At 36.7% G+C, this 25734-nt stretch overlaps 1 protein-coding gene across 2 annotated transcripts in view; it reads right to left on the reverse strand.

Annotated features, from left to right (window-relative positions):
- Window positions 1-25734, reverse strand: part of PARD3B (par-3 family cell polarity regulator beta) — a 1069130-nt gene that overhangs the window by 227934 nt on the left and 815462 nt on the right. For both annotated transcript variants that reach the window (XM_082629936.1, XM_082629937.1), the window contains exon 19: window positions 14382-14492. In XM_082629936.1, the coding sequence (XP_082486062.1) occupies window positions 14382-14492 (111 nt within the window). The remainder of the gene's footprint in view (window positions 1-14381; window positions 14493-25734) is intronic.

Below are 25734 nucleotides of genomic sequence, written 5' to 3' on the forward strand. Positions count from 1 at the left end.
ACTGATCCTGTGCAATAATTCATTTAAACCTGAAAACTGCTACTTTTCCAATCTGCCAAGGAATGATTAGTAAATACTCAAGACAGGGCTGAGAAGTACGCCACCCTAGTGGGCACTATGAAACCTATATATGAGTTACCTGTCTATGTAACTATCAATCACACACACACACACACACACACACACACACACAATTATAGATGTTCCCACAAACAGGAAACATCTTAGCTCAGCCAGCTAAGCTCTCTTAATACCAGAAAGATGCCCTCAGATACCACAAAGGAATAAAATAAAACGTAAGCACTTCTGAGCTAGTCTATGCCCAACACTGTTTCTCATATTCCTTTAGATGAAAAAATTCCTCTCTTATGTTATCTGATTATAAAGCAACGTAAAAATGAATGTGTAAATAGAATCATAAACATGTCTACACAGTTTTGTATGTTTTCAAATGCTCCAGAAAAGTTGTAAAACCATACTACCCATTTTATTTTTAATTTGTGATATTTGGAGATCTTCCTCAATTTCCCCTCTTTAGTTGGCATGCTGTTAGTAAAATGTGTTCCTCTTTTCTGGTCCGAAGCAAAACCTCTAAGTATATCTTCAGTAACTTAAATTTCCATCTTGGTTCACACACCATATTGGTTTATTATGTAACTTTAAAAAAAAATTTTCTTTGAACTTAAGCAGAGCCAAGCTTATGTAAGCTACAGTAGTGTGAACCACTACTGGTAATTGATATCTGCAGGAGGTTATTTCAGATTGATCAATGAAGGTTGCACGACTAGCTTGAGTCCATTTATTTCCTCTGAATAGTTTTCACTTGATGATATGAATTGGTCATTGATATGAGGCATTCACTTTTGTCTTAAGTCACATACATATTTGAGGCAGGGAATATTTTAGCATAATGTCAGTTTTCTCGGCACTGAATTTTTGTGTGCTGGTAAAAAGAATTAGGCTTCTTCAAGAATTGACAGTCCATTTCTTAACACTTTGTAAAATGTTCTGGTTTCATTTAATATGTTTCTTTGTCAGGCCTTACTTGTCCATCCTTTGAAATTGGTGAGGTAAATGCATAGTTATTGGGAATAGGATTGATTGATAAAAACTAGAAAAATTACTACAGCTAGTTTTTAATCTGCTGTGTAAAAAAAATATAGGAACATATTCAATTTGGGTTGAATAATATCCAAAGCAGCCAACTGTAATACTGAACCATTTGTTAAAACTATGATCTTGTTTTTTCCAAAGTGGAATATTTAATAGTCATTGCAGAATTTTTTTTTTAATATGCATTTATGTGGCTGTTACAAAATACAGCTCTGAAATTTAAAAGTCCAACTAGTAAATTATCCTCTTTTGGCTTTCTTATTACATCCACTATAACAAGATTAAAAACATATGAATTATACTGCATTTTCTTGACTCGGTGATTTTTTTTCTTAAGCTAAGTCAACCCACTAAAATATCCTTTGATGCTCGTTCAGCTAAAACTTTATATTTTTGCAAAGACACATTATGTGATTTGAAAATATCTTTAAGTGCCTGGAATATTTGAATTGGAAATGTGCCATCTTTTACATCTTCACTAATAGAATTTTTAATTAGCTGTTGATACTGTCAATAATAGAGTTCACTATTATTTTTTAAAAATGATTTGTCTAAGCAACTCCTTTTCCACTCATTTGTTTTTTTATTTTTTAAAACTGGTGCTTACTATTATAATCAAAATAATTTTTAAACAGAGCACTGTTGTTTCAAAAATAGGCAAGAGCTTTAGGAAAAATATTTTAATACACGTTATTGTTTTTCCCATGTATTACTAGAAGTTTATCCATTTTTAAAATTACATAAATAACTTATTTTAAATCTGATTATTTTATACTTTTAAGTTAACCAGGACTTTACTAAATATCTTCTCTTTATTGAGATGTAAGGAAATGAAACAAGCAGAAGTTATAATCTATGCCTCAAGAGAATAAGGATCTAGGCAAGAAGGAAAGACATGAAACTGTAGGAGAGTGTATAATAAGGAATTATCTTATAAGACAAAGACTCTAATTTAATGGTAATGTGGACTCCTAATTGCAGACTAGGATTTTAGTAATATTGCCTCCCTGAGAGAGTAGCTATATGGCATCTGGTATATTACAAATGGCTGTCGCTATTTTTCCTGATTCTCCATTTCCATTACAGTTTTTATGCTTGCCCCCTGAAATATAATCTGCACTGTGAATTCTGATTGAATCGTCTCAACATGCAGCACCAAAAAAAGATCTTCCTTTGATGGAGAATAAGCCAAGGACAGTGTGTCTCATCTATACAATCAAATTCAGTTTTCCCTGTAAAGGCAAATTTTTCCTTTTAAAAGGTTGAAATGAATGGCACTTAAAAATTTCAACTGGTTAAATTTAAGCCAATGGAAGAGAATGGGGGCAAAAGCCCATTAAAAAAAAAAAACAAAAAAACAAAACCTCTCTAGGCCCATAACATTTCCATTTGTTTGTGAAATGGATGAATCTCATTCTCTTTAAGGTCTTGTCTCTCAGGATCTGGTTTGGTGACAGGGAAACAGGTGTCGATAGTCCTGATGGGCTGGTCACTGTGTCAATGACCATCTTCACTGTTCTACTACCAGTTACAAATAATCTCATGCTTCTGGATACCATTTCATAGCCCAGGGGAAAGACTTATTTTTCTAAACTCTATAGCTTTGTCCACCATTGATATAGCCTATTCTGCCTCTTGATTCCATTCTAGCAATTATTCCCTGGAAAAATAAAATTAGAATCAGTGCAGCTTTACATTTGTTTCTTCATTCATTCATCCATTATTCAACAACTGTGTACTAAATGTGTTAGATGCTGAGAGAAACAGAGATATAATTATGATGTGGTCCTCGCCTTAAGGAAATTACAAGCTAGTAATGGAGAGAAGGCATGTTTGTAATCACAGACATCTACAATTCAATGCAGCAAAATAACAACAGTAATAACAATGTGTATCTATCCTGTGCCAAGCACTGCTCTAGATGCTTTAAGCATTTCATCTTATGTAAATTTCACAGGAACTCTGAAGGCTAGGTATTATTTCTGCTTCCAAAAAATTTTCCAAATGAGTGAGCTGAGGCTCAGAAGCTTTCAGCAAAGTGTGCACAATCGCACAGCTGGTGCACAGAAGAGTCAGGCTTCAAATCCAACACTATTAGATATTAATGCTCATTCTCTTTCAAATAAACACAGTCTCTAAGAAAAAAAGGTACGTTCGCCATTTATTGAGCATCTCTATGCCTGGCACCATTCTGAATGTTTCACTTCAGTGTCTCAATTAGCCCCCACAACAATATTATGATGTTACGATGGTTATCTACCCCTTTTGTCGTTAAAGAAAATGAAGCTTAGCAAAATTAAGTAACTTGAACCAAGTTACTTAGTGGAAGAATTTTCTTCCAACTTAGGTAGTTTGGGAAGGTATAATGGAAGAAGTGGGGTTTCAATGAATTTTCATTGATTCGGACCAACTGAGGAGGGTGTTTCAGGCAAAGGAAATGGTATTAGGAATGGCACAGAGATTGGAAAGTGCCATAGTAATTTCAAAAAGAGTAACAATTCCAGGTTGGCTAAGTACACGGGTCACCTTGCACAGGAGTGGAAATTATAAGAAAGCTAGGCTATAGTCAGGTACATTAGGCCAAGGAGTTTGGACTGTACACAGTAGACGAGTGAGCCATTGAAAGTTCAGAGAGAGGAATGACTGATCAAAGCTATTATTACTGATCCATTCTTCTCCAGCCCGCTATATTTAACAATCTCTGCTTCAAGAAATCATGATTTCACAAATTATTATTTATTTGTTAAGTTCATCCAAGAACATGAATACTTACAGCTTCCATCTAAACAGCCAATTGTTACTATTGTTAAAAAAAAAAAAAGCCCTTTTAAGTGACCTCTAGAAAAGCAGACTTTTGTGCCATAGCCCAAACCAGTTCAACCTTCTTAACTTTCAATACTAAAATCAAACAAAGGGCACAGAGCAGAAGGCGGCTGGAGTTTGGGCCTGGGAAAGGGGTCAGGTTCCTTTGGCCATCAATCTGAAGTCAATTCAGATGCACTGCAAAGTCATTAATTAAACTACAGAGCAAGGACAGGTGGGTGGGAGACAGCAAACAACGAAGAAAAGGACACTTTCATTCCATTTCCACCAAAGACTAAATTTGAAAATATCAGCAGACCAGAGTTATCCTCCTTTCATGTAATACATTTAACAGAAATGCAAATGTGAGATGTCGTGAATTTAATGACTGTGGTTACAAGTGTTTTCTGCAATCACATACCGCATGAACTTGAGAGGCTGGCAGTCACCCATGCTATTTGTACCCCTCCTCCCTGAATTTGCTTCCATGGCTGTCAAGCAGTGGTTGCAGCCAGCACTCCAAACGCCCCTCCCCTGCTACCGTGCTGCCATCTTGTGCCCAGCTCACTTGCTTGAGGAGCAACTTCCAACTGGTGATCAATAAGAAACGACAAGAAGCTTCTTGCATGGGAGTATCTGGCATGACTCCCGGCTGGGCAAAGTCTGTGTTCAAGTTGGCCTTCTTCATCATGACAGTATCCAACTCAGCAACTTTCACAGATGGTGTGTCTCAGAGCATTCTGGGCTCCCAAATGATACTAAACGGATTACCTGGGGTCTTGAATCCCCAGAGCTGGCCAGAAAATAACACTGAGCACCTAGAGTGAAACAGGTGCTTGTTTCATAAATAAAACTTTTCAGAAAAGTCTGAAAGCCAGACGTCTCATTTAACAGATGAGAACACAGAGGTTTGAGGCAGTTTAGTAGCTTGACAGCGTGCTCATGCAGAATCAAGTCTTTAATACGGGTCTAACCTACTCCTAGGTTTTGCAATCTTTCTGCTTGGCCACATGCCTCCCCCTGGGCCACCACCCAGGCCAGTTGGCCCTAAGCATAGCTAGCTATAAGCAACACCTGGGAAATAGTTTTAAAATACGTATCCTTGGGCCCAATTGCAGATGTACTGAATATCCATAGCATATTTCTATCTATATCTATACCTATATGTATTTAATCTAATTATCTATTTATCCAAAACAGGGTTTGTCAACCTTGGCATTTGTCAACTGACATTTTGGGCTGGGTAATTCTTTCTTATGGGGGTTGTCCTCTGCATTGTAGGATGGTGAGAAACATCCTTGTTCTCTACCTACTAGGTTCCAGGAGCACCTCCCCGCTAGTGTGACAGCTAAAAATGTCTTTAGACATTGTCAAATGCCCTTTGGGGGGAAAACCACTCCCAGCTGAAAACCACTAATATAAAAAACTGCCACAGGAATTTGGAAAAAGCATATTCAAAGTTTGGTGTTTATAAATCACATGTCTAGGTTAGAATTTCTATATAAAGAATATGAGGGGAAAACAAAGCAGATCTGGAAGACAACAGGCTGAGTATCCTTTCAACTTGCAGATTTTGCCCACCTCTAGGAACAGTAACTAATCTTGGCCTCCTGAGTGGGTGTATGGTCATGGAAGTTTTCTAAAGCAGGATACAACATAGCATATGTCCAAATAAGAAATGAAGATGAGATACTTTAGAAATTCTAGAAAATATTATTTGATTTATAGAAGTTTGATTTGTCCACATTTTTAGAGCACTTTTAGCAAATTAAGCTTATTTGTACACTGCCCAGCTCCAAACTAGTCCACAGTAAATATTCTGGATTCTCTTAACTTTTATTTACTGAAATTTTCATCTTTGAAGGAACTTAGTTAAAAAGCATTTTATCCAAATAAAATGTTAGGCCTTAAAGAATTATTATTGCCATTTCATTTCATGGTAATAAAAAGAGGGACACATCCACAAAAGTTGTTTATCCAAAGGTATGAAAACAATTGATAAAATGGGTACTGGACTCTCATTTCTAAGTTCTAGTCACCAAAGTCCTTCTACCTAGTTACAGCCACCCAAAGCTTTCACAGAAAATGTTCTCAAATTGTGCCTCTGCCGTCCGTAACCTCCATTGAACCAAATATATCTGTTATCTGACTGGCAAAAAATCCAGTGAATTACCAAAGTTTGGTGATTATATTGAATATATTTTTTGTGTGTATATTAAAACCAAATATCCAGATCAACAGAATTTAGAACTTCTTTCCAAGTTTTTCTCAGGTTAGATATTCTGAACATTTCTGTGGGATCACTGTAGGTAGTTTAGTAAATTCCTTTTTAGAATGTATTTCAGAATGTAATTGTAGCACTACAATTGAGTACAATAATATAATATGTCACTCTAGGGTATTTGAATATAAGAGTATCCTTTTAAAACACTTTTTTAAAGAGCTGGTGTACTTTGATCTTAGAAGTTTGTCTAAACGACTGCTGGAAAGCATGCCAGTCAAGTGATTCATTTTATGTATTAATCCAGCTCAGCTGACAAGTAGTTGCTAATACAGCACTTCTAACATTGACTCAAGTCGCATAAAAGGATTTTGGCTCATAAAAAATGCTGGCATGGCATGAGGATGTAGGTGTTCCCATCTCTTGCCTCTAGGAATATAGGCATGTGCCAAATTTTGCTGGTGACCACAAGCATTTCTGGGAAGATAGGTGTTATGAAGATCAAAAAAAATGTGCAGCTATTAAAACTATCTGCATCCCCCTGTATCTCATGCCCTCATTTCTCTAAACAAGAGATACACCTTGGAAGAGGGGTGGTAGGTGTGTGGCCACTATGCCCTGTGTTTGTGTTAGCTCGTGCTGACCCTTTCTCTTTCTCTCTCTCTCTCTCTGTTTTTAATTCTTATTCTAGGGAAGAAGGCTACCCTTACCCTAATACAAGCATCAATAGTAATTACTGGGATACGGCAAATCTCTTTTCATTTACTGAGATGGTTAGCACTATCAAAGACAGAAATCTGATAGCTTCTTTCTGTAAGCATAAAATGAGAACATGACCTTGTCCTGAGAAACGCCATCTAGTAATATTTTTCATAACTTCCATGCAGTGATGATCTAATAAGAATCTAAAAGTAATTAACTGGATCTCTTTTAGCCAACCAAAGCCTTATTCATTTTTATCAGGATTCTAAGGGAGCCATAAATTGGGGCATTTTGAAAAACTGGGATCTAATCCAGTCCATGATCTGATCAGGGTTCAGTGGTAATAATAAATTGGGACTATTAAAACTGGGAATCATTCCAACATTTTATTTTGCCCATACCACAGGACCTAGCAAATTCTACTGCAAAAGACAGGGATATTGAGAGAGGAGTAAAACCATGCTGAATTAATCATTTGTATGTAATCATGCCAAAACATGGGTGTTTTCAACAGTTTAAATAGTGCCAAAGTTTAAGTTCAATAAATAATTAATTATAGAGAGTCTCTTGGCAAATTAAAGAAATCAACCTTCTGGTTCCTTTAATAAAATATGCACTCTTTTTAGGATACAATAATGACAAAATCCTATTAATTTATTTGTTGCTCTATGTATTTAGGGGTGTAATACTTATGTAGGTTACAACATAAAATACTAATTCAAAATATACTTTCCTTTTCTTTCTTAGAATACAATAAGCATCTTCTTTTTTCAGTGTGCACAAATGTTGGATAAACTCTAGCCTTATTCTGGTTCTCATTTCAATTTCCAGTAACATAAAAATCTCCCATAATTAAATAAAATGCTGAGAGGTTGGGAATAGATTTTCACCCACTTGTATTCTCAAACTCTAAATGGTTTCTGAATGTTTTTATATCTCTGAGATGCATTTCGTTTATGTGGGGAACTTGCAGCTGCATAATTAAATCTTGGTTTGCCAAATATCAAAAACACATGTATTGATTTAAACTAAGGGAACAGGCCACAAGCAGCTCAGCTGATAAGGCAAGGGAGAAGCCTCTGCAGTTCTTGGAAGGCTTCCTAAAGGAAAGAAAACTAAGAACCTTGAGTGCAGACACTGAAACCGATTAACTTGCCTAAATCTTAGCTTCACTCTCACTTAGGCATTCCGTTCAGGCCAGTTGTTGAAAACAAGAGCCATATGTTTTCATACTTCTCAATGCTGCAGCTAGAGAGGTTTCCACTTTCCCCCCTCAATTCCTCATTGATCCTAAGATTCTAATAAGATCTACAAAAACAATGTTTCATTAACACGGTAAATGAGCTCCCTTGCAAAATAAACTCTGATGTGGTATAAGAGTAATCCAAGATCTTAGAGTGCAAACTCATATGTTATTAAACTCCCCCCCACCAATTTTAGTAAGAATTTCATTTTGTAAAATTTAATTCAGAATCAGTAATACGGGACTTTAATGGAAGACAGCCTTTGGTCAATGGAGATTTTCCCCCTCAGTGCAATAATCTTAAATAAACAAGGGGAACATATTTATCTTTAACCAATCTCCACCTGACTTTTGAGAAGGTATTAACAATACAAGTACAACATGCATAATGTTAGGTACTTTATAGGTCCTGGAATCTGGTTAATTTCACACTTTGTGGAAGGTTACAATTTTAAAGTCTTAATGCTAAACAACAGCAATAAAAGTACATGGTTTACTGACTTGTTAAGACCATACCTTGCTTTTAGCTCACCATACTAATTTACATAATCTGAATATTTGGAAAATGCTAATTTAATTTAGTTTGATAAAGAATTCTAGGAGAAATAATCTTTGAACATAATATTGGATTCATTCTTCTAGCAATGGATATTAAGCATTTGGAACTAATGTTTTATTATGGCCAGTTTCACTGGAGCGTGAACAAAACGATGAGTTTATTTAAAACAGAGCTTCACTGCCATGGACTGTTTGACTTATTTCAGGAGGGGACACATGATCAGCTCAGGAAATCAAATATGAGACTAAGAAAATCCTAACACGCAATTATAAGCGAGAAACTTGGGCTTATACATTCAGATAATAATAGTGCATATGCTACCATGAATCAGTGCCATAGCCAGTTCAAGAAAGGCCACTCTAAGGAGTTTAAAGTGAATGCTTCTATGCTCAGATATATATATATTTCTCAGACCCTAAGATCTGGGAGAGACCACAGCGATCATCTAAGGACACATGCAGCATTAATGGCACACAAGATGATTTCTGACGGTATGTGGCTTGATGAATTTAATTATGTTAATTTACATGGTTTTGCATTTATATAACTTTTTAATTGAAGATATATAGATATAAATAAACCAATGAAGATAATACATCAGTGACTGAAGTTTATGAAACTGATGCTAGTCCAATCCTTTCCTGTTGCACTCATCCTTTCTCAGTGTAATCATCAGCTTCTTATTAGACATTTCCAGTGTCAAGACACTCACCACTGCATGAGACACTCTAATTTGTCAGGATGTTTTCCCCTCTATCAAGCTGAAGGCTACCTCTCTTTTTTTTTTTTTTTTTTTTTTTGCAGTACACGGGCCTCTCAGTGTTGTGGCCTCTCCCATTGCGGAGCACAGGCTCCAGACGCGCAGGCCCAGCGGCCATGGCTCACGGGCCCAGCCGCTCCGCGGCATGTGGGATCTTCCCGGACTGGGGCACGAACCCGTGTCCCCTGCATCGGCAGGTGGACTCTCAACCACTGCGCCACCAGGGAAGCCTAAGGCTACCTCTCTTAAAATAATTCCTTTTTAGAATCTTCAAGAAAACAAATGAATGGATGAATAAGTAGAGAGAGAGAATGAAAAGCTACTGGATGCTATAAAATACGTCTAATTCCTCTTCTACGTAATGTTCTTTAATCATGTGATATCAACTAAGTCTTAACTCTGCAGGCTATGCGTTCCCAGGTCCTTCCATATTTTTCAGGAGACATGGATTTAGTGCTGCCATTTTCTGTGTGTGAGACAGGCTTAGGGTATTTCAGGTGTGATCTGAGCAGTATAAAATAGAAATTATTGTTTCTTCCTTCACTTTTGTACATTAACTTCTGTAGCCTAGGACTGGATTAAGTTTCTGGCAGGCACATCCCCATGCTGACTCATACTAAGCTTACCCTCAACTAAAACCATCAGGCAAATTTTTCATATATTTGGTATTAAGTCAAACCTTCCACATCCTGTGCTTGTACAGTTCTTTTTTGGACCTAAAAGCTAGACTTTACATTTATTCCTATTAAGTTCCTTTATGTTTGATTCAGTCCATTGTTCCAGATGATTCTGTCATCAGACACACTGTCAACCCCTGCAGCTTCTTGGAATTCAAAATCTGATCAATGGGCACCATCACTGATGCCAGTGCTCAGCAGGCCAGCGTTAAAAATAAATTTCTGAGGCAAACTTTTTTCTTGCAAGCCTATATTGATGGAATATTCATTAGCAATCTTTGGGTACAGTTTCTCAATTAGCTAATAATCCTTCTAGGGTTACATAATCTGGTGTATATCTCTCTGCAATAGCCACAGGATATCATGAGAAAATACAATTCTAATGTCCAGGAGAGTACCCCTACTCTTTGTGAAGTCCAGAGATTAGAACAGGGATTTTCAATCTCCACATCACTGACAGTTTGAGTCGGATAACTCATTGTTTGAGGACGGGGACTGTCTTATGCATTGTAGGATGTGTAGCCATATCCCTGGCCTCTACCCAGTACACAGTGGTGGCAACTCACTCCCCACACCCCCTCCAAAGCTTTGACAAACAAAAATGTCTCCACATATACCTAAATGTTCCTTGGGAAGCAAACTTCCATCCTCCACGCCACCCCCACCCCCCGAAGAACTGAGAATCTCTGTTCTACACTCTGCATTCCTCCAATCTAATCTAATAACTCAATCCACCAGTTGTGGCTTTTTTGACCTTTCCATAGCTATAGCTATGAATAAAATATTCATATATGTTACCAAAACAATTCCCTATCTGGAGTTAGATACATAGGCAAACTAAAACAAGATATGGAAATCATAAGAAAAATAATGAGAGGAATGATATAACCGTAACATTTAGAGTTGAGGTTAGATTAACCCTCGAGTAAAACAGTTACAAGGAAATTGAACCTTCAAATTATATGATTTAAGAGGTAATCTATAAGGACTTTTGTATTTGGATGCTCATCAAGGTATTATTTGGAACAGTGAAAAAATGGAAATAGACTATACATTTGAAGACAACAGAAGATAACTGAATTATGATATATTGATCTCACAGAATATTAGGTAGTCATCAAAAGGACATAATTTCAAAACATTAATGACATGGAGAAATGCTCACAATATAATGGGAATTCTGTGAAAAAAGTAAGTATATGCAGTATGAATACCAAGTTTTCAAACAAAAAAATATAGTAAAAATATCATAAAAATAGTAATAGTGGTTATGGAATTATGGTAGAATTATGCATGATTTTAATAATCTTCTTTACACTTTTTATGTAACCAAAAATTTCTTAATAAACTTATCATCTTTGTAAGTTTTGCACACATGAGGGGATGGGGTGGGGAAAGATCCATGTTCCTTTAGGTGAGTGAGAACTGGCAAGCGTTCCTCTTTTGTTTGTAAAAAGTGTGCAAGTAAGGTAGGATGCTTCAGAGAGGGCATATAAGAAAGATGGCGATGTTTTTATACTGGGTTATTCAATCCTCCTGGGAAAAAAATCTGTACGTCATTTTTCATAGAATGAGAAGAATTTAATCTAATGTTCCAGCTAAATCTTGTCCCTCAAACTCAGTGATTCTCAGACTGCTGAAGAGTCACTTTGGGTGTAACTATTAAGCACAGATTCCTGAACTCTAACTTCCAAGATTCTGATTCTGCAAGTCTGGTGTAGGACTTAGGAATTTTCACTTTTTAACAAGCTCCCCGAGTCATTCAGTCTGATGCAGGTGGCCCATGGGCCATATTGAGAAACATAGCTATCTATAAGAAGTCATGTGTTTTGATTTGGATGAGTACTTTTTTTTTTTTTTGTCTCTATTTTTGATAACTTCTTCCTGGTTATACACTCAATAGAATTGGTACGGACCCTCAGCGGTGTGTCAGTGAACTGGCTCTTTGAAAAAAACAAACCCAATTTACCATCATCTGCCAGTTTCTGTGGTGTAAATACTCCCACCATGACCAATTTCAAGCTACAACGGTTTAGCAACCAGCTCACAGAATTCTTGAAAGCTTAATAATCATCTTTCATAAACTGGTGCAGGCTGGCTTCAGTGATATACAGTATATATTATATTTAAGTGCTTTAAACTCTTTGAAAAAGGAATATGTTAATGAAAAACTATTATATCTATGACAACTAGGATGAGCAGGTGAGCAATTGGATGGCTTGAATCATCTTTAGGTAACAAATTCTAAATGTATTAGAACAAAAGACAACTTTGTGAACTTGTATACACTATTTCCTATTTTATTCTATTTTTTTTTCCTGTGGCCAGGCCATGAAGAGTGATACATTTGCTGAGTTCTTTAAGAGTTGTGAATTGTTTCCAATGGATGATGAAGAGCCAAGAAATGGGACTGCAGGGTTGGGAGCAATGTCAAATGTTCAGCCTTCACTCCACCCTCTATGGTCTTCAGTCACTGAGCTGTTGAAATACCCTTGGCCATTAATTCTATAGCACCCAACCATAACATCAACTTCTCCCACTTTTTCCCCTTGTACATGATTGAGACAATGTTGTCTCTAGGAAACCCATATCAGAGGTGTTTTATGTGTTCATGTGCAGGAAGTGGCCTAAGTGGAGGCTAATAGTATAGTTCTTTCAATATTTTGACCAAACATATTTTAAGAAAATTGGACCTGAAGCCCATATAACCAGCTGAGGTGAGCTTACAGTCCTGCTTTTAAGAACAAAACCCCTCAGGCACCTGCTTCCTAAAGGCAAAACCAGAAAGTAAATGAACTCTTGCTTAAAGACAACCCACCTTATTTTATGAGTTATCAATTTTCTAGCTGGCACAGAGTTCCCTAGCTACTAACAGGAAACCTCCCACCCCCAAGCAAGTATTGAGCTGCAAAAAATGTGAAGTTTGCATTCTAGCAAATAGCTCAGTTTCCTGAAGATGAAGCAAGAATGTGGTACCTCAGAAAGTGAAGTCAGGGAAGCAGTAAAGACCTATGGCATGGTCTCACCGTACAGATGTCTTTGCCAATAGATGCATTAAAATCTTAGCCTGAATTACATTTTACATTACAGGATTACTGAATCTTGGGCTATGATGGAGAATTCATCTTTCTTCTCTTTGGGGCAACTCTGACAGGTGAATAGTCAACAACAATGGAAAGCACTTGATTTCTTTTTTTCTGCTCCACTGACCCTGGAACTGAGCTTATCAACCTCTCAAAAACAAGAAAGGACTAAATAGGGTTTTTTTCTTGCTATTGATAAAGTCAGCCTTCTCAATGGGAATAGACCACAAGATAGGGGTCAAAGGTTAACAGTTAGATACTCTTAGCCTGCTCTGTGCCAGAAAACGCAATGAATAAGAAGTATGATTTTCTTAGTACACATGCTAGAGTATTAAAATAAGTACAAGAACTGACTTTTTAAAAACGACAAGAACTATTATTACTAATAAGCAAGGAAAAATTTGCACAAATCTGACTTCATACATGATCGAGTCAGTATCAAATACTTAAAATTATGTAATAATCTCAGTCTTTCTCCAGGCTTCATTTGGTTGTGAAGGCAGAGAATTTTCAGGAGAAATATGAATATTCACTTACATGTTTCAAAATCAGACATTTATACATCTACTTGGGATAAATGCTAGAGTTAGCATCAAAGATATGTGAAGGACCTCTTGTCCTAATGGAACATTAAGCTCCTCAAATAGAAGAATTCAGCCCTTGCAAACTGTCATTATTTCAGTAAATGAAACCGGCCCTTTAACAGATGGGCAACATACTTTGCAACTTGCTGATGGCCTAATAAAAGGCACTGGCTTTTTAAAAATGAAGGGCATGTACTTCTCAAATTACAGTACCCAAATGGGCTTAGCAGAATAAAATTAAGAAGGTATACAACAGCTTGACAAAAATTAGGAACAGACTATGGAAATTTGATAGCTCTAAACATCAATATCCAGATGACCTTTTTATTTTAAAAAAACCAGAAAACAAAAAACTCCTTATTTAAACCACAGGGAACATATGCATTGATATAGTCAACACTGGGGGTAGCACATCATGGAATTATAAGTACCGATATAATAAAAACATGAAGTTGATTTCTTCTCAAAATATAATAAAAATTCCCTAAAAAGCAGATTCCATTTATATCAGGTATCTCTCCTTTTGTATCAGTCAACCTTTATGCTTCTTAAAATAAGATTTCTCCAGTTGACTGATGATATAACCAAGTTAACACAGACCACGCATGAAAATAAGAGGCCCAGCATTTCTACTCACCTCTCACGTTCTTCTTTCATTTTTTCCAGCTCCTCTTCTCTCAGGCCACCATGCTTCAGAGGACCTTTCTGCTCAGCCTTTCCACCCTTATCATCTTTCTTCTTTCCAAATCTAGTGAAACATGGAGAAGATGATTGTTAATGATAGTTATGCTCTTTTTGTGGTTAATTGAAGATACTTATGAGATGAATTCATTAAACTGTAATTCTTTATTCTAAGCAATACAAGATCATTTCACATAAAATGGAATTAAAATAAGATGCTGAGATCAGAAAAATAATACAGTTACTGAAGTCCCCTCCTCTTCCTCTCTTCCTTCTTTCCTTCCTTCTATTGACTGTGTAGTCTGCACAAAATCATGTGATTAAAGACTAAAAATTTCAAACCATTAATTCAGTAGAGATTAAAGAACTGAAAGGTTGTTGTTCCCATATAGCTAAACACTGACCGACCTCCTAAATAGGCCTCCAGAACTCCAGGTGGCATTGACATTGACAATTAAACTCATGGGATTACATAGTGACAGTGCTGCAAGGGACTTTACCGAACACCTAGTTCAATATTCTCATCTTAAAATGAAGAATCAAAAGTTCTGAGAGCCCCTGGGCCTTGACCAAGACCACCCAACAAGTTCAGGGCAGGACTGGGATTAGAACGTGGGTCACCTCCTACACTGCACATTTTCCTTCAGGCCACATTCACTCTCCCATGTAGCTGCAGGCTTCCCAAATCAGCCCAAGGTCAGTGTGCTAAGAGCCCTCCTCGGTGTTTGGCGTAAGTAAAGTTAACTGGGCACAGTGGTGATTTTATTTTTTTCCTCCAGCTTTAATGAGATGTAATTGGCACATGAACACTGTGTAAATCTAAGGTGTAGAATGTATTGATTTGATACATTTATAAATTAGAAAAGAATCACCACCATAGTATTAGTACCACCTCCATCCTGTCATGAAGTTACCATTTCTTTTTTGTGGTGAGAACATTTAAGATCAACTCTAAGCAACATTCAAGTGCATGATACAGTGTTATTAGCTATAACCATCATGCTGTACATTAGATTCCCAAACTTATTAATCTTATACCTGGAAGTCTGAACCCTTTGACCAACATTTCCCATTTCCCTACCTCCCAACCCCTGATAACCACCACTTTACTTATTTCTCTGAGTTTGTCTTTTTTAGATTCCACATATAAGTGACATCATACAGTTATTTGTCTTTCTCTGTCTGACTTATTTCACTTAGCATAATGCCTTCAAGATTCATCCAAGTTGTCACAAATGGCACAATTTCCTTCTTTGTCATGGCTGAATAATATTTCATTGTATACATATACCACATCTTCTTTATCCATTCATCTTGATGGACACTTAGATTGTTTCCATATCTTGGCTATCATGAATAATGTTGCAATGAACTTAGAAGTACAGATATCTCTGCAAGATCCTAATTTCAACTCCTTGGGATATACACCTAAAAGTGGGATTGCTGGATTATATGATAGTTCTAGTTTTAATTTTTTGAGGAACCTCCACTTTGTTTTCCATAGTGGCTGTACCAATTTGCATTCCAAACAATAGTACACTAGGGTTCCCTGCAATTATGATACTTTAAAAGAACATTGTGTTTCCTTAGCACTTTTGGGAAAATGAAACTGCACATTTGAAATGAAAAAAAAAAGCAGCAATTAATTATTGGTAGAACATATTCTTAAATGATAGACATTTTTACCAATAGATATTTTCTTTGGAAGCAATCTCCCATAGTCTTGGTATTAACATACATGAAAAAATAAAATGACTGATGCTCTGCTGATAACCAGTGATAAAAGTCACTCAATCATGCATAGTCTTCAGTTAAGGTAAAGACTCTTCTTAAATCTAAGGAAACCCCATGTGTCCCTTGTTTCTTATTAGATAGCTACAAATTTAACTAAGTGTGTGTGTGTGTTTATACCTTTAGCTTACTCATCCTATCTATGATTCTTTGTATGTACCTATGTATCCATCCATCCTTCCATCTATCCAACCTGAGGACATTTTTCAAATTACACATGTGCTGTTGACTGCCCCCTTCCCCTGCTCCCATCCCTCTCCCCTAGCCTCCCAACACACAGTGACTCAGAATCTCCTCACACGAGGACCTGAATTATAAACTTGTAAGAAATTCCTGTCTTCATCAGAATTTCATAAAAATGGGTACATATTTCTCTTTCTGGATTGCATTTCAACCCAGAGTGGAGATCATTGGTCAAGCGGCAGCTCTGAGTATCACACATGGAAGATGGCACTGCTAACATCCATAGTCTTGGTGTTAGCCTAGTACAGAGTGCATCCTGCTTTCCTCAGAAGCCTCTCCCAGCCTTGACTCTTCTGCATATTTTTCCATTATAATTTCAATTAGCAAAGTCTCTTTCATGAACTTCCTCTCTCCCCATTGCCATCTCTCCACCTGCCTCTGCACCTACTTCAGTCCTTTTGCTGTATCCAGTCTAGTTTGGCAATCTCGGTTGATCAACCATCAGCTTTAACTCCATCATTTAACTCCTTTCTTTTTGTTTGCCTGTTTTCTTCCTTTTTCCTGCCTCCTTTTCTGAAACTATTCCTTTTTCTCACTGAAGAAATGAACTGATCCCATTCATAGAATAGGAAAGAGAGAAAAATACAGACAAAATATGAGAACATTAACTTTCAAATAATTCAGATTGGTTAATATATTCAAGATCTCTCTTTAACCTACAAAGCAGGAGACATCTAAATAATGTGTTTCCATGAATACATTCTTTGGCTTTTCAGACCCACGCAGAAGAGTCTTAGGGATCAACATTATTACTCTAAATTCCTCTATGTGAGAATACTTTAGTACATCACTTAGAAAAATAATTTTCCCTCAAAATGTCACTAAATATAATAATACTGAAACAAAAAAAAAATCAAAATTGTGGGGAGGGAGGGTAAAATAATGCCTCAGGAAGCTGATGAAGGCAAAAGTGTTGCCACGATCTCTACAGATTTTAGGGTTGTTTTTTCTCCATGTCTCAAATATTTTCTTGTAAATTTGGAGGTTTTAGATTTTCTGAATGAAAGTAGTCTGATTTTTGAAGGATAAAACTAACCTATACCCTAGTCAACCTTTATCTTTATGACCACAACCAATGTATTGTTTTTTCCTTCCTGCAGCTAAAATATTTCACCTGTATTGCAGTTTGAGAATAGCTTACTATTCTTCCATTAGAGTGGGATATGTTTGATAAAGAAAAGGTTAGTTGTAAGTAAATTCTGCCAAGCATTTTCTTCTAAGCAAGAACCATCAATAATAGTCCATTCAACCAATTCTATAAATATTATGTTTTGATTTAAAGTTCATGATCATTTATTAAAGTTTCCAGTAAGAAGGGCAGAAATAGCTGTGAAATTTAGTTCATTAGACAGAGAGCAGCCATCAATTACCTTATTTTGTAAAGTTTGGGTAGGTTCAAGAATAGATTTATAAGACAATAATCTTCAAAAGGGCTCCCACATTGTTAAGATGAGGAAATTGAAACTCAGAGAAGTTAATTGCCTTTTATTTATTAACACACTGAATTCATTTTCCAGTTTTGCAATGAGACAACTTAATTATCAGTGGTGGTAGTGGTGGTGGGGGGAGTTGGGAGAAAAGCATCAATCTAGTGAATTTTGCAAGCCTGTGTTCTCCTTTCATGGCAGCCTCTTTGGGGGTCATTTCACAGCCATTCTTACCTTCACTGACATACAGAGAGAGGAGTTGGGGAGATTCAAATACATTGATTCATCTCCCCATTAGCTATTTTTGTGAGAAAAGTCATGCAGACTTAAATGGTTGAAATTACTGCTTTGCATTCTAGGGTTTCAAATATCCACTGCATTCCAGGCCTCCCATTATCTATTACCTAGGAAATCTGAGAGTTGGCCATTCTGGGCTACATGCCTTAAGGAAATTGCTTATAGGTCAACCTTGCTTTATATAAAAGATATTTTCCTGAAGAATTCTGTGCAAACATATGGTTTTAATCAATGAAGTCGTACTTTCCATGTACCTGGGAAGGCTGTTTAAAGAATCTTATGATGGATCTTTCTGTAAAGTGGAAAAATCACCTTTCAACATACTCTTTATGTAAATTTAGATTTTCACGAATTATAAGTTTGCTTAAAACACCTGTTCCTGTTCCTTTTTTTTTTTTTTACCAGAGCATTTTATTTTTATTTATTTATTTATTTATTTATTAACATCTTTATAGGACTATAATTGCCTTATGGTGTGTTAGTTGCTGCTGTGTAACAAAGTGAATCAGCTATACATATACATATATCCCCTTATCTCCTCCCTGTTCCTTTTTACAGAGACATTATATGAAACAGCTTCATGGAAGACTAGCTTGCTTGCTTGTTTCTCCTTTCTTCTTTCATTCATGCATTTGTTTTAAAGAATATTTATTAGGCATCTATTCTGTGTCAGACATTGCCATAAGCACTAGATGTAGGTTGATATTGTATTGGGATACAAAACCAGACCCTACCTTCATAAAAGTTACATTCTAACAGAGACAGTCACCAATCAAGTGTGACTATGTAAGTTGTGAAAAGTGCTATGTAGGGAGTCAGGAGAGACGATAACAGGAAATTGATTGGTTGGGGAGTCTTTAATGAAGAAAATGACATTTAAACTGAGAGGATAAGGGTGAGAGATTCCAGACAAGCAAAGATGGAAGATAAGCCTTGTGGGTGAAGGAAAGAGGACATGCAGAGGGCATGAAGTGCCTGGTGACTCGTGAATCCCAAGCAGTGAAGGAAGGCCAGTATCTGAAGCGAGGAGAGCAGAGGGGGTTCTTGCACAGGATTCAGATGGAAAGAAGGGTAAGGTCCATGGAGTATAGATCTGAGAGATACTTAGCGTTTAGTCTAAGAATAACAATAGGTCATTTCTTAGTGATTCAAGGAACAGAGAAACTAGTAAGGAAACTGGTAGATTTAAAGACTTGGTAGTGGAGAAACCAAGTCATTTTAAGCAGAAGTGATACAATGTGATGTATACTTCATAGGACCATCCTGGTTGCTGAAGTAAAAAAGTAGCACATAAAAGCAGGAAACTGGCTGGGGAGGGCTACAGGAGTGTGGGTGAAAGGTGATGGTGGCTTGGGTGATCCGTGGCTGTTGAGAAGAGAAGACAGTGATGTGGATGTGATGGGTCAATGGAGAGGCATCAAAAGTTCACTTCTAAGCACGGTTATTTTAGTGTGCCTTCGGGAAATCCAGATGGAAAAGGGAGAACAAGGATAAAACAGCTAGGAGAGGAAACTAGTTTGTTTATAGAACTGATAAAGGGGAAGTGGAGGAGTTCCTGGGTAATTAATTGATCAGTTAATATGATGCCGCATGTATAAGAGAAATGATTCCTATCCATAAAATGAGATTTCCTGGTAATCTCATTATAAATGAATAAATCAAACTAAATAGAATATCCAAGGTAGAAAAGAACCTCAGAAAGCGTTACAGAAAAATACCAGAAACAGACCTCACCTGTGTTGCTATTTTGCCTATGTAGGGAAGCCCTAAACAGCTATCTGGGGAAGTAGAATTTAATAATGGTACATTGATTCATTCATTCCGTCATTTACTGAGCAGCCACTACATATCATATGGGTTAGGAACATGGAATTTAACCATTAATAACATCAATTGTTAGGAAGATCTCTAACTCTTCAATCCAGTTAATTAAACAGGGCTCTAGCATCCTATTGTTTTCTATACAAGATATTAATACAATTCTTAGTATTTATTCCCTAGTTTCTCAGCAAATATTTTCTTGTTTCTATTTCTTTCCTTGAACTTTCTAGGTAATGATGACTTTCAAATCCTTCCCAGATTCCCAGGCACCCTGACAAACAATTCAAATTGAAAATATGTAGCTCTATCTCTAGCTTTTTCCACATCTAGCCTCTCATTTAATTCACTTCTTAATTCTGCTAAGTAGTATCTGTCTACAGTTTTCCTCCTTGATCCCATTGGGCAGTTTATGTAATTATTAACAATTACTCTTCCTCTTAGCACAGACTGTATGAAAGCAATCCTGAGCAATGGCTTAGGAGGACTAAAAAAGTCAGGCAAGGAAAAGTTCAGACACTCTTATTCCAAATTAGTGGTGAGCTATGAATCCAAGGAGAGCTGAAAGTTTGAAACATAATGTATTTCTCCTTCTACAATTAGGAAATATCTTTGGGTGTCATTGATGCATTTGGAAAAGGCGACAAGACCCACTTAATAATATTAAACACAGAAATCTATAGAATGAAGTCAGATGTGAAAATGCACAAACCTCACAGTCATAATATTTTCTGGACTTGGATAATGGTTTATTCTCCCTGTAACTAGTTCACTTTTAAACTACACATGATATTGTCTTATCATTGTATAAATTATTCAGCTTGAAAGAGCTCAAGCAAAATATGGGGGCAGAGAAGTTCATAGACCTTTGACTATGTTTCCATAGTTTATTGTGAAATTCACCCATAAAAGGTTTCTGTTGTCTGATATATTCCAAATTGGGTTCTGAATTAGCATATGCACATGCTGATGAAATTAACCTCAGTGTATTGCAATCTCATATGGTTTTGTGCACTTCAGCTATTGCTTCTAAAATGTATGTCACAAATGTCTTTACTTGTTTACCTCAGACGGTTCCCATCATACCTAAGAGTTAATGAATGTGATAAAAATCCAGTGAAAATTGACCAATTAGAGAGTTTCTTGCCCTCCCCCCTCCCTTTTTTTGGTACTTAAGGGCGTTGCCTACTTTTATGTTAATATTGATAGAAGAATGTACAGATTTGTGTTTGTTGTAAATCAATCTTGACGAAGAAGGAAAAAATATTCTCATTTTATTTTTAGCCTTCCACAGTATGCATTATTGCCATGGTTAATGCCTATGACTTTTCAGGAGGGAGGTGGAATGCTCTAAAACTCAGTATGCTTTCCCCAACAGAGGGTCGTATTTTAAACTCTGTAGGTCCACCTCACGGCTTGCAAAGGAGGTAGGGACTTGCTTTATAGGAGGTGTTCGCAAGCAGAAACTGAGTGGTTTCATGTTTCAGTAACTGAAGGAAAACTCATTTTTAAAAATCTTTCTTGTTAACTCTAACTGGATCAAGGAGTTGAAACTCTAAAAATAAGATTTCCAAGTAAAATTTTAATTTCTGGCATACGGTTTAGACACTTATTTTGGGTGTGTTTATATGTTTCCAAGATGAAGACAAGCTATATGAAAACAACAAACATGTGTAACCTCACTGATATCTTTGTCTACTACTTCCTTTGAGGTCAACCTTCCCACCCCTCCCCTTAAATAGCTACTTTCCTCATTCCCAGGATGTGATTCCAAAATTGGTGATCATGACTCCCCTTTATTCCAAAGCAAGGAATCTTCAGATCTCAGACATGTTGATGTTTGTTTTTAGGATTGAAAAGCAGGGAGGTCCTGTAGCATTCTAGGATTTCTGCCTAAGTGGATAAAACATCTGCTGGGTAGAGTCTTAAGCAGCTCTCTGGCTCAATTCAGCTGCTGGGAATCCTTGAAGTAATTTGCTTTCCCAGACTGAGGAGCTAGGAAACACAATGGATTTGAAAACACCAAATACATTAAAAATAATTCTAGAAGGTCCAGAAAGTAAAGCAAAATGCACATCACCAATAACCCGTCTTCCTAAAAATAAACAAACAAGCAAAAAGGGCCTCTGGAAGACAGACTTGTAAGAACCAGTTAAGGAATTTGTGAGCCACTGGACAGTTACTTTTGCTGAACATTTTTGTAGTAAGTGAAAACTCGACTCTGAGATTATTAAAGCAGCGCTTTGTTAGAAAAAAAGGAAAAAAATATGAAAAAGAGGCCAGAAATTAAAGTTAAATGAAAACAAGCGTGAATGAGTGAGTGAGAAAGATAAAGATACTAATAAGGTATGATTTTCAGATCCACACAGGGACTATAAAAAGCTTATTAACTGTCACTACTACACTGGGTTTTAAGTTATTCCATCCCCCTGCTTTCCAGAAGACGAAATACTCTTCAGGAGCACAGTGAACTTTGAATAATTGCTTTCATACGCACTCACTGGTTTTAAGACATTGTAGGCAAGAGCCATGGTGATTCAGACTTGAATGCTTCTGATTTCTGGGAAATATATTTAATGGGAGCATTAAAGAAATAGATCTTTTTGCATTTTTATGTTTTCTTAATAGTTAGAAAGGTTTTTCTTTTCATTACATGTTTACTTATTTCAAAGCAGCAGAATATGTGGCTTCTTCCTTTTTATTTTTATTACTTTTAAGTGGGTCTTTAAGTGTCTCTGAAGGCTGCTTGAGTGCAACCGATGGCCTGCATAAAACCCTAATACTGATCCCAAGAGACCACATGGGGAATTCAGATTTCGGCCAGCAGCCATATAACTTCTTCTCATCTGGGTGCCCATGGCATCCCCTTTATCCTCCTTCCTTCCTTTTCTCTATCTCCTTTGCCCCAGAAACCCAAAAACTAGCCAAGGAAACAGTGTTCTGAGACCAAGTCACACTTTGTGCCCAAACTTTTTTTCTACCAACTGCAGGCAGTTCCCCAGCCCCCGTGGCCTTCCCGAGGTCAACCTGTCATGGCTTACTCCAGACTGACCACAGTCTCATCCTGCAGAAGGAAATCTTCCCCCACAGGAAACATCTCTGCCGTCCATTCACTGGCAGGTGGGAGCACTTCAGCAAGCTGCCTGGGAAGGGAAACACTGACTCATGTCAATGAAAAGAAATCCAGGGAGGGCTAACTAAAAGCTCTGTGGAAACAGGTCTCATTTAGAGTCTTTAATAAAATGTCAAATACAACTTATTCCAAGGGCACAAATTAACATACGTGTACTTCGTATAAAGTCCATTATCAGAAAGAACAGATGATGGTGCCTAACTCATTATGTGGAAGGAAGAACAAAAGGACAAGAGTATTAAGAAATGACCGTGTCCTTTGTGTTTGTTTGGTTTGGCTTTTGTTTTTGGTTTTTTTGTTTGTTTGTTTGTTTTTTTTTTACTTGTTTGTTTGGCATAGTGATTATGCAAAGGACCATTTTAAAGGGAATCCAGGATGTTACTGCTCCATCTTCAGAAGTTAAGAGAAACAGGGCACGATTTCTCTGGAATTCATCTACACTAAACAAGAATAAAATGATTGAGCTCCAGACCTAGTCTAATGGGAGTGAAACTTATCTTTATAACTCTGATTAAACAAAAAAAAAATTATCACTTCTTTGATGCTCAAATTAGCATCTTTTCTCTAGCATGCTGAATTAATTAGTGGAGTGACAAAAGAATTAGTCCATGTAGGATCAAAGCTGAAATCATATTTATCTGGAATTTAAAATGAAGAACACACAGCTTTATCCCTCTATAGCTCATGTAATGTTTTTTCATGTTCTCTATATTCTAAACCTTCTGCGTGTCACATAAAGTATAACTAGGGCTTTTTTTTTCTTTTCACATTCTTCTTTTTCTTCTTTTTAATATATAAAATTTTCCCTGAAAAAAAGACAGTGAAAACATCACAGAATATTTTTTTTTTCCTGGGGGTGGGAAACTTTTTCATTGTGCCATAAAAATCTTAAATTAGGTGGGTTTTTTTGTCAAGCATTTATTGTACAAATACAAAAGAAGCAAAATAATTAATGCACAATACAGCTGGTAAGAGAGCCTTAAACAATAGAAAAGAGCTATTATATTGATTCTTAATAAGTGATACTAAGTTTGAAACTGTTCTTAAAAGGTAGAAGTGCTCTTAACTTTGGACTTTTTCCCTCCCTTCTTCTGTAGAAGAAAACGCAATTTTGATAAGGAGAATTGTTGGGGGTTAATTTCTAGGCTGTCTCAATTCACTAGAATGAATACTTAATGTGTTTTTTTTTTAATGTGCATAACATTTTCACTAAACAAAACTAACTTGGGTGGGCATGTTTATCTTTACCCAAGATGGGATAGAAAGTGGATTCAGGGAGCGGATCCTGAGTCGTGGAGGGCTTGTGCTGAGGCTAGCAGCTATATTTGGGGTAGGGCACTATTTTTACCATTGCCTAAATGTGAGCTCCTCAAGGGCTAGGGCTGGGTCTTTATGTGTTTCTCTTGTTTATGCATACATGCAATCATGCATTCATTCAGCAAAGGCTTGCTCAGCACCTACTTTGGGTCAGATCCTCTAGTGGATACTACAGATACAAGTCAATTCATCAAATATGGTCTCACTCGTCTTGCCTGATGCATCATAAAAATTCAACAACCACTGTTGACCTGAATTAAAGGTCAGGATTTCAGGAATTATATCAATTGTTTCCATTTTTCATAGCCTCTATTCTAGAAGAAGGACGCAATGGTCTCTCATAACTCAGCATGTTATCCCCCCATAAAGCTCCAAAGTGGAAGACACTCTCCTTATGAATGCATAAATCACCCAAATAGCTTAATTTCCATGTGATGGCTACAATCTAGTCACTGCCCTGGATGTCTACAGGCACAGCAAGACCAAAGAGGTGATAGACAGATACTCACCTGGTAAAGGTAATGAATACTGGGCTATCACATGCCATGGGGGCACTGAGTCACCTTGGGTTTCTATCTCATGGTGACCAGTTCTTTCATGTTGTGTAAACACTCTGTTTAAAAACACCAGGCTAAATTCTAGAATAAAATTTAAACCCAAAGCTGTCATTAAAGATGGTTAATCTGAAAGATGTCATCTAGAAAACACACGTCTATCTTGTATTTAGGCTTTTAATTTCAAGTTTCAGAAATTGTGACCTCTTTAATCTTAGGTTTCAAATAAAGGTAAATGTGAGGTAGTTGCTGGGTTCTCTTGACACAACTCATCTTTGTCATTGGTTCACTCTGTCCTTAACACAATTTCAAATAATAATACCCCTGTCTGTACCTTTCTCTCATAGAAGCATTCTTTTGGAAAAAGAGGTAATTCAAAAAATCTGAGCCCTAACTTAGTTGGTAAGGCAAGGGATCAGATTTCAATATTTTTATGTTAAACTTAGAGTGAACTAATATCCCTTTTTATTCACTAAGTCCCTTAAGAGTAGACCATAAAACTGAATTGATTCTCAACTATGAATAGGCTGGGAGGAAAAAAAAAAATCTACCCTGAATGTCTCAAGTGAAATTCTGCATTGCACTTTGACTCTCCTAGGGCCAAAAGTCACAAGTCTCATGAAATGTCTCAAACCTGTGTGGCCTGCAAGGGTCTGTACTTATTTTTAAAAAGTCTAAAAACTCCCTTTCCTTAGCTTTCTCTATTTTTAAAACTTGGAACCCATAAAT

This window comes from Mesoplodon mirus, assembly GCF_964341445.2.
Source record: "Mesoplodon mirus genome assembly, chromosome: 8".
NCBI lineage: Eukaryota > Metazoa > Chordata > Mammalia > Artiodactyla > Ziphiidae > Mesoplodon > Mesoplodon mirus.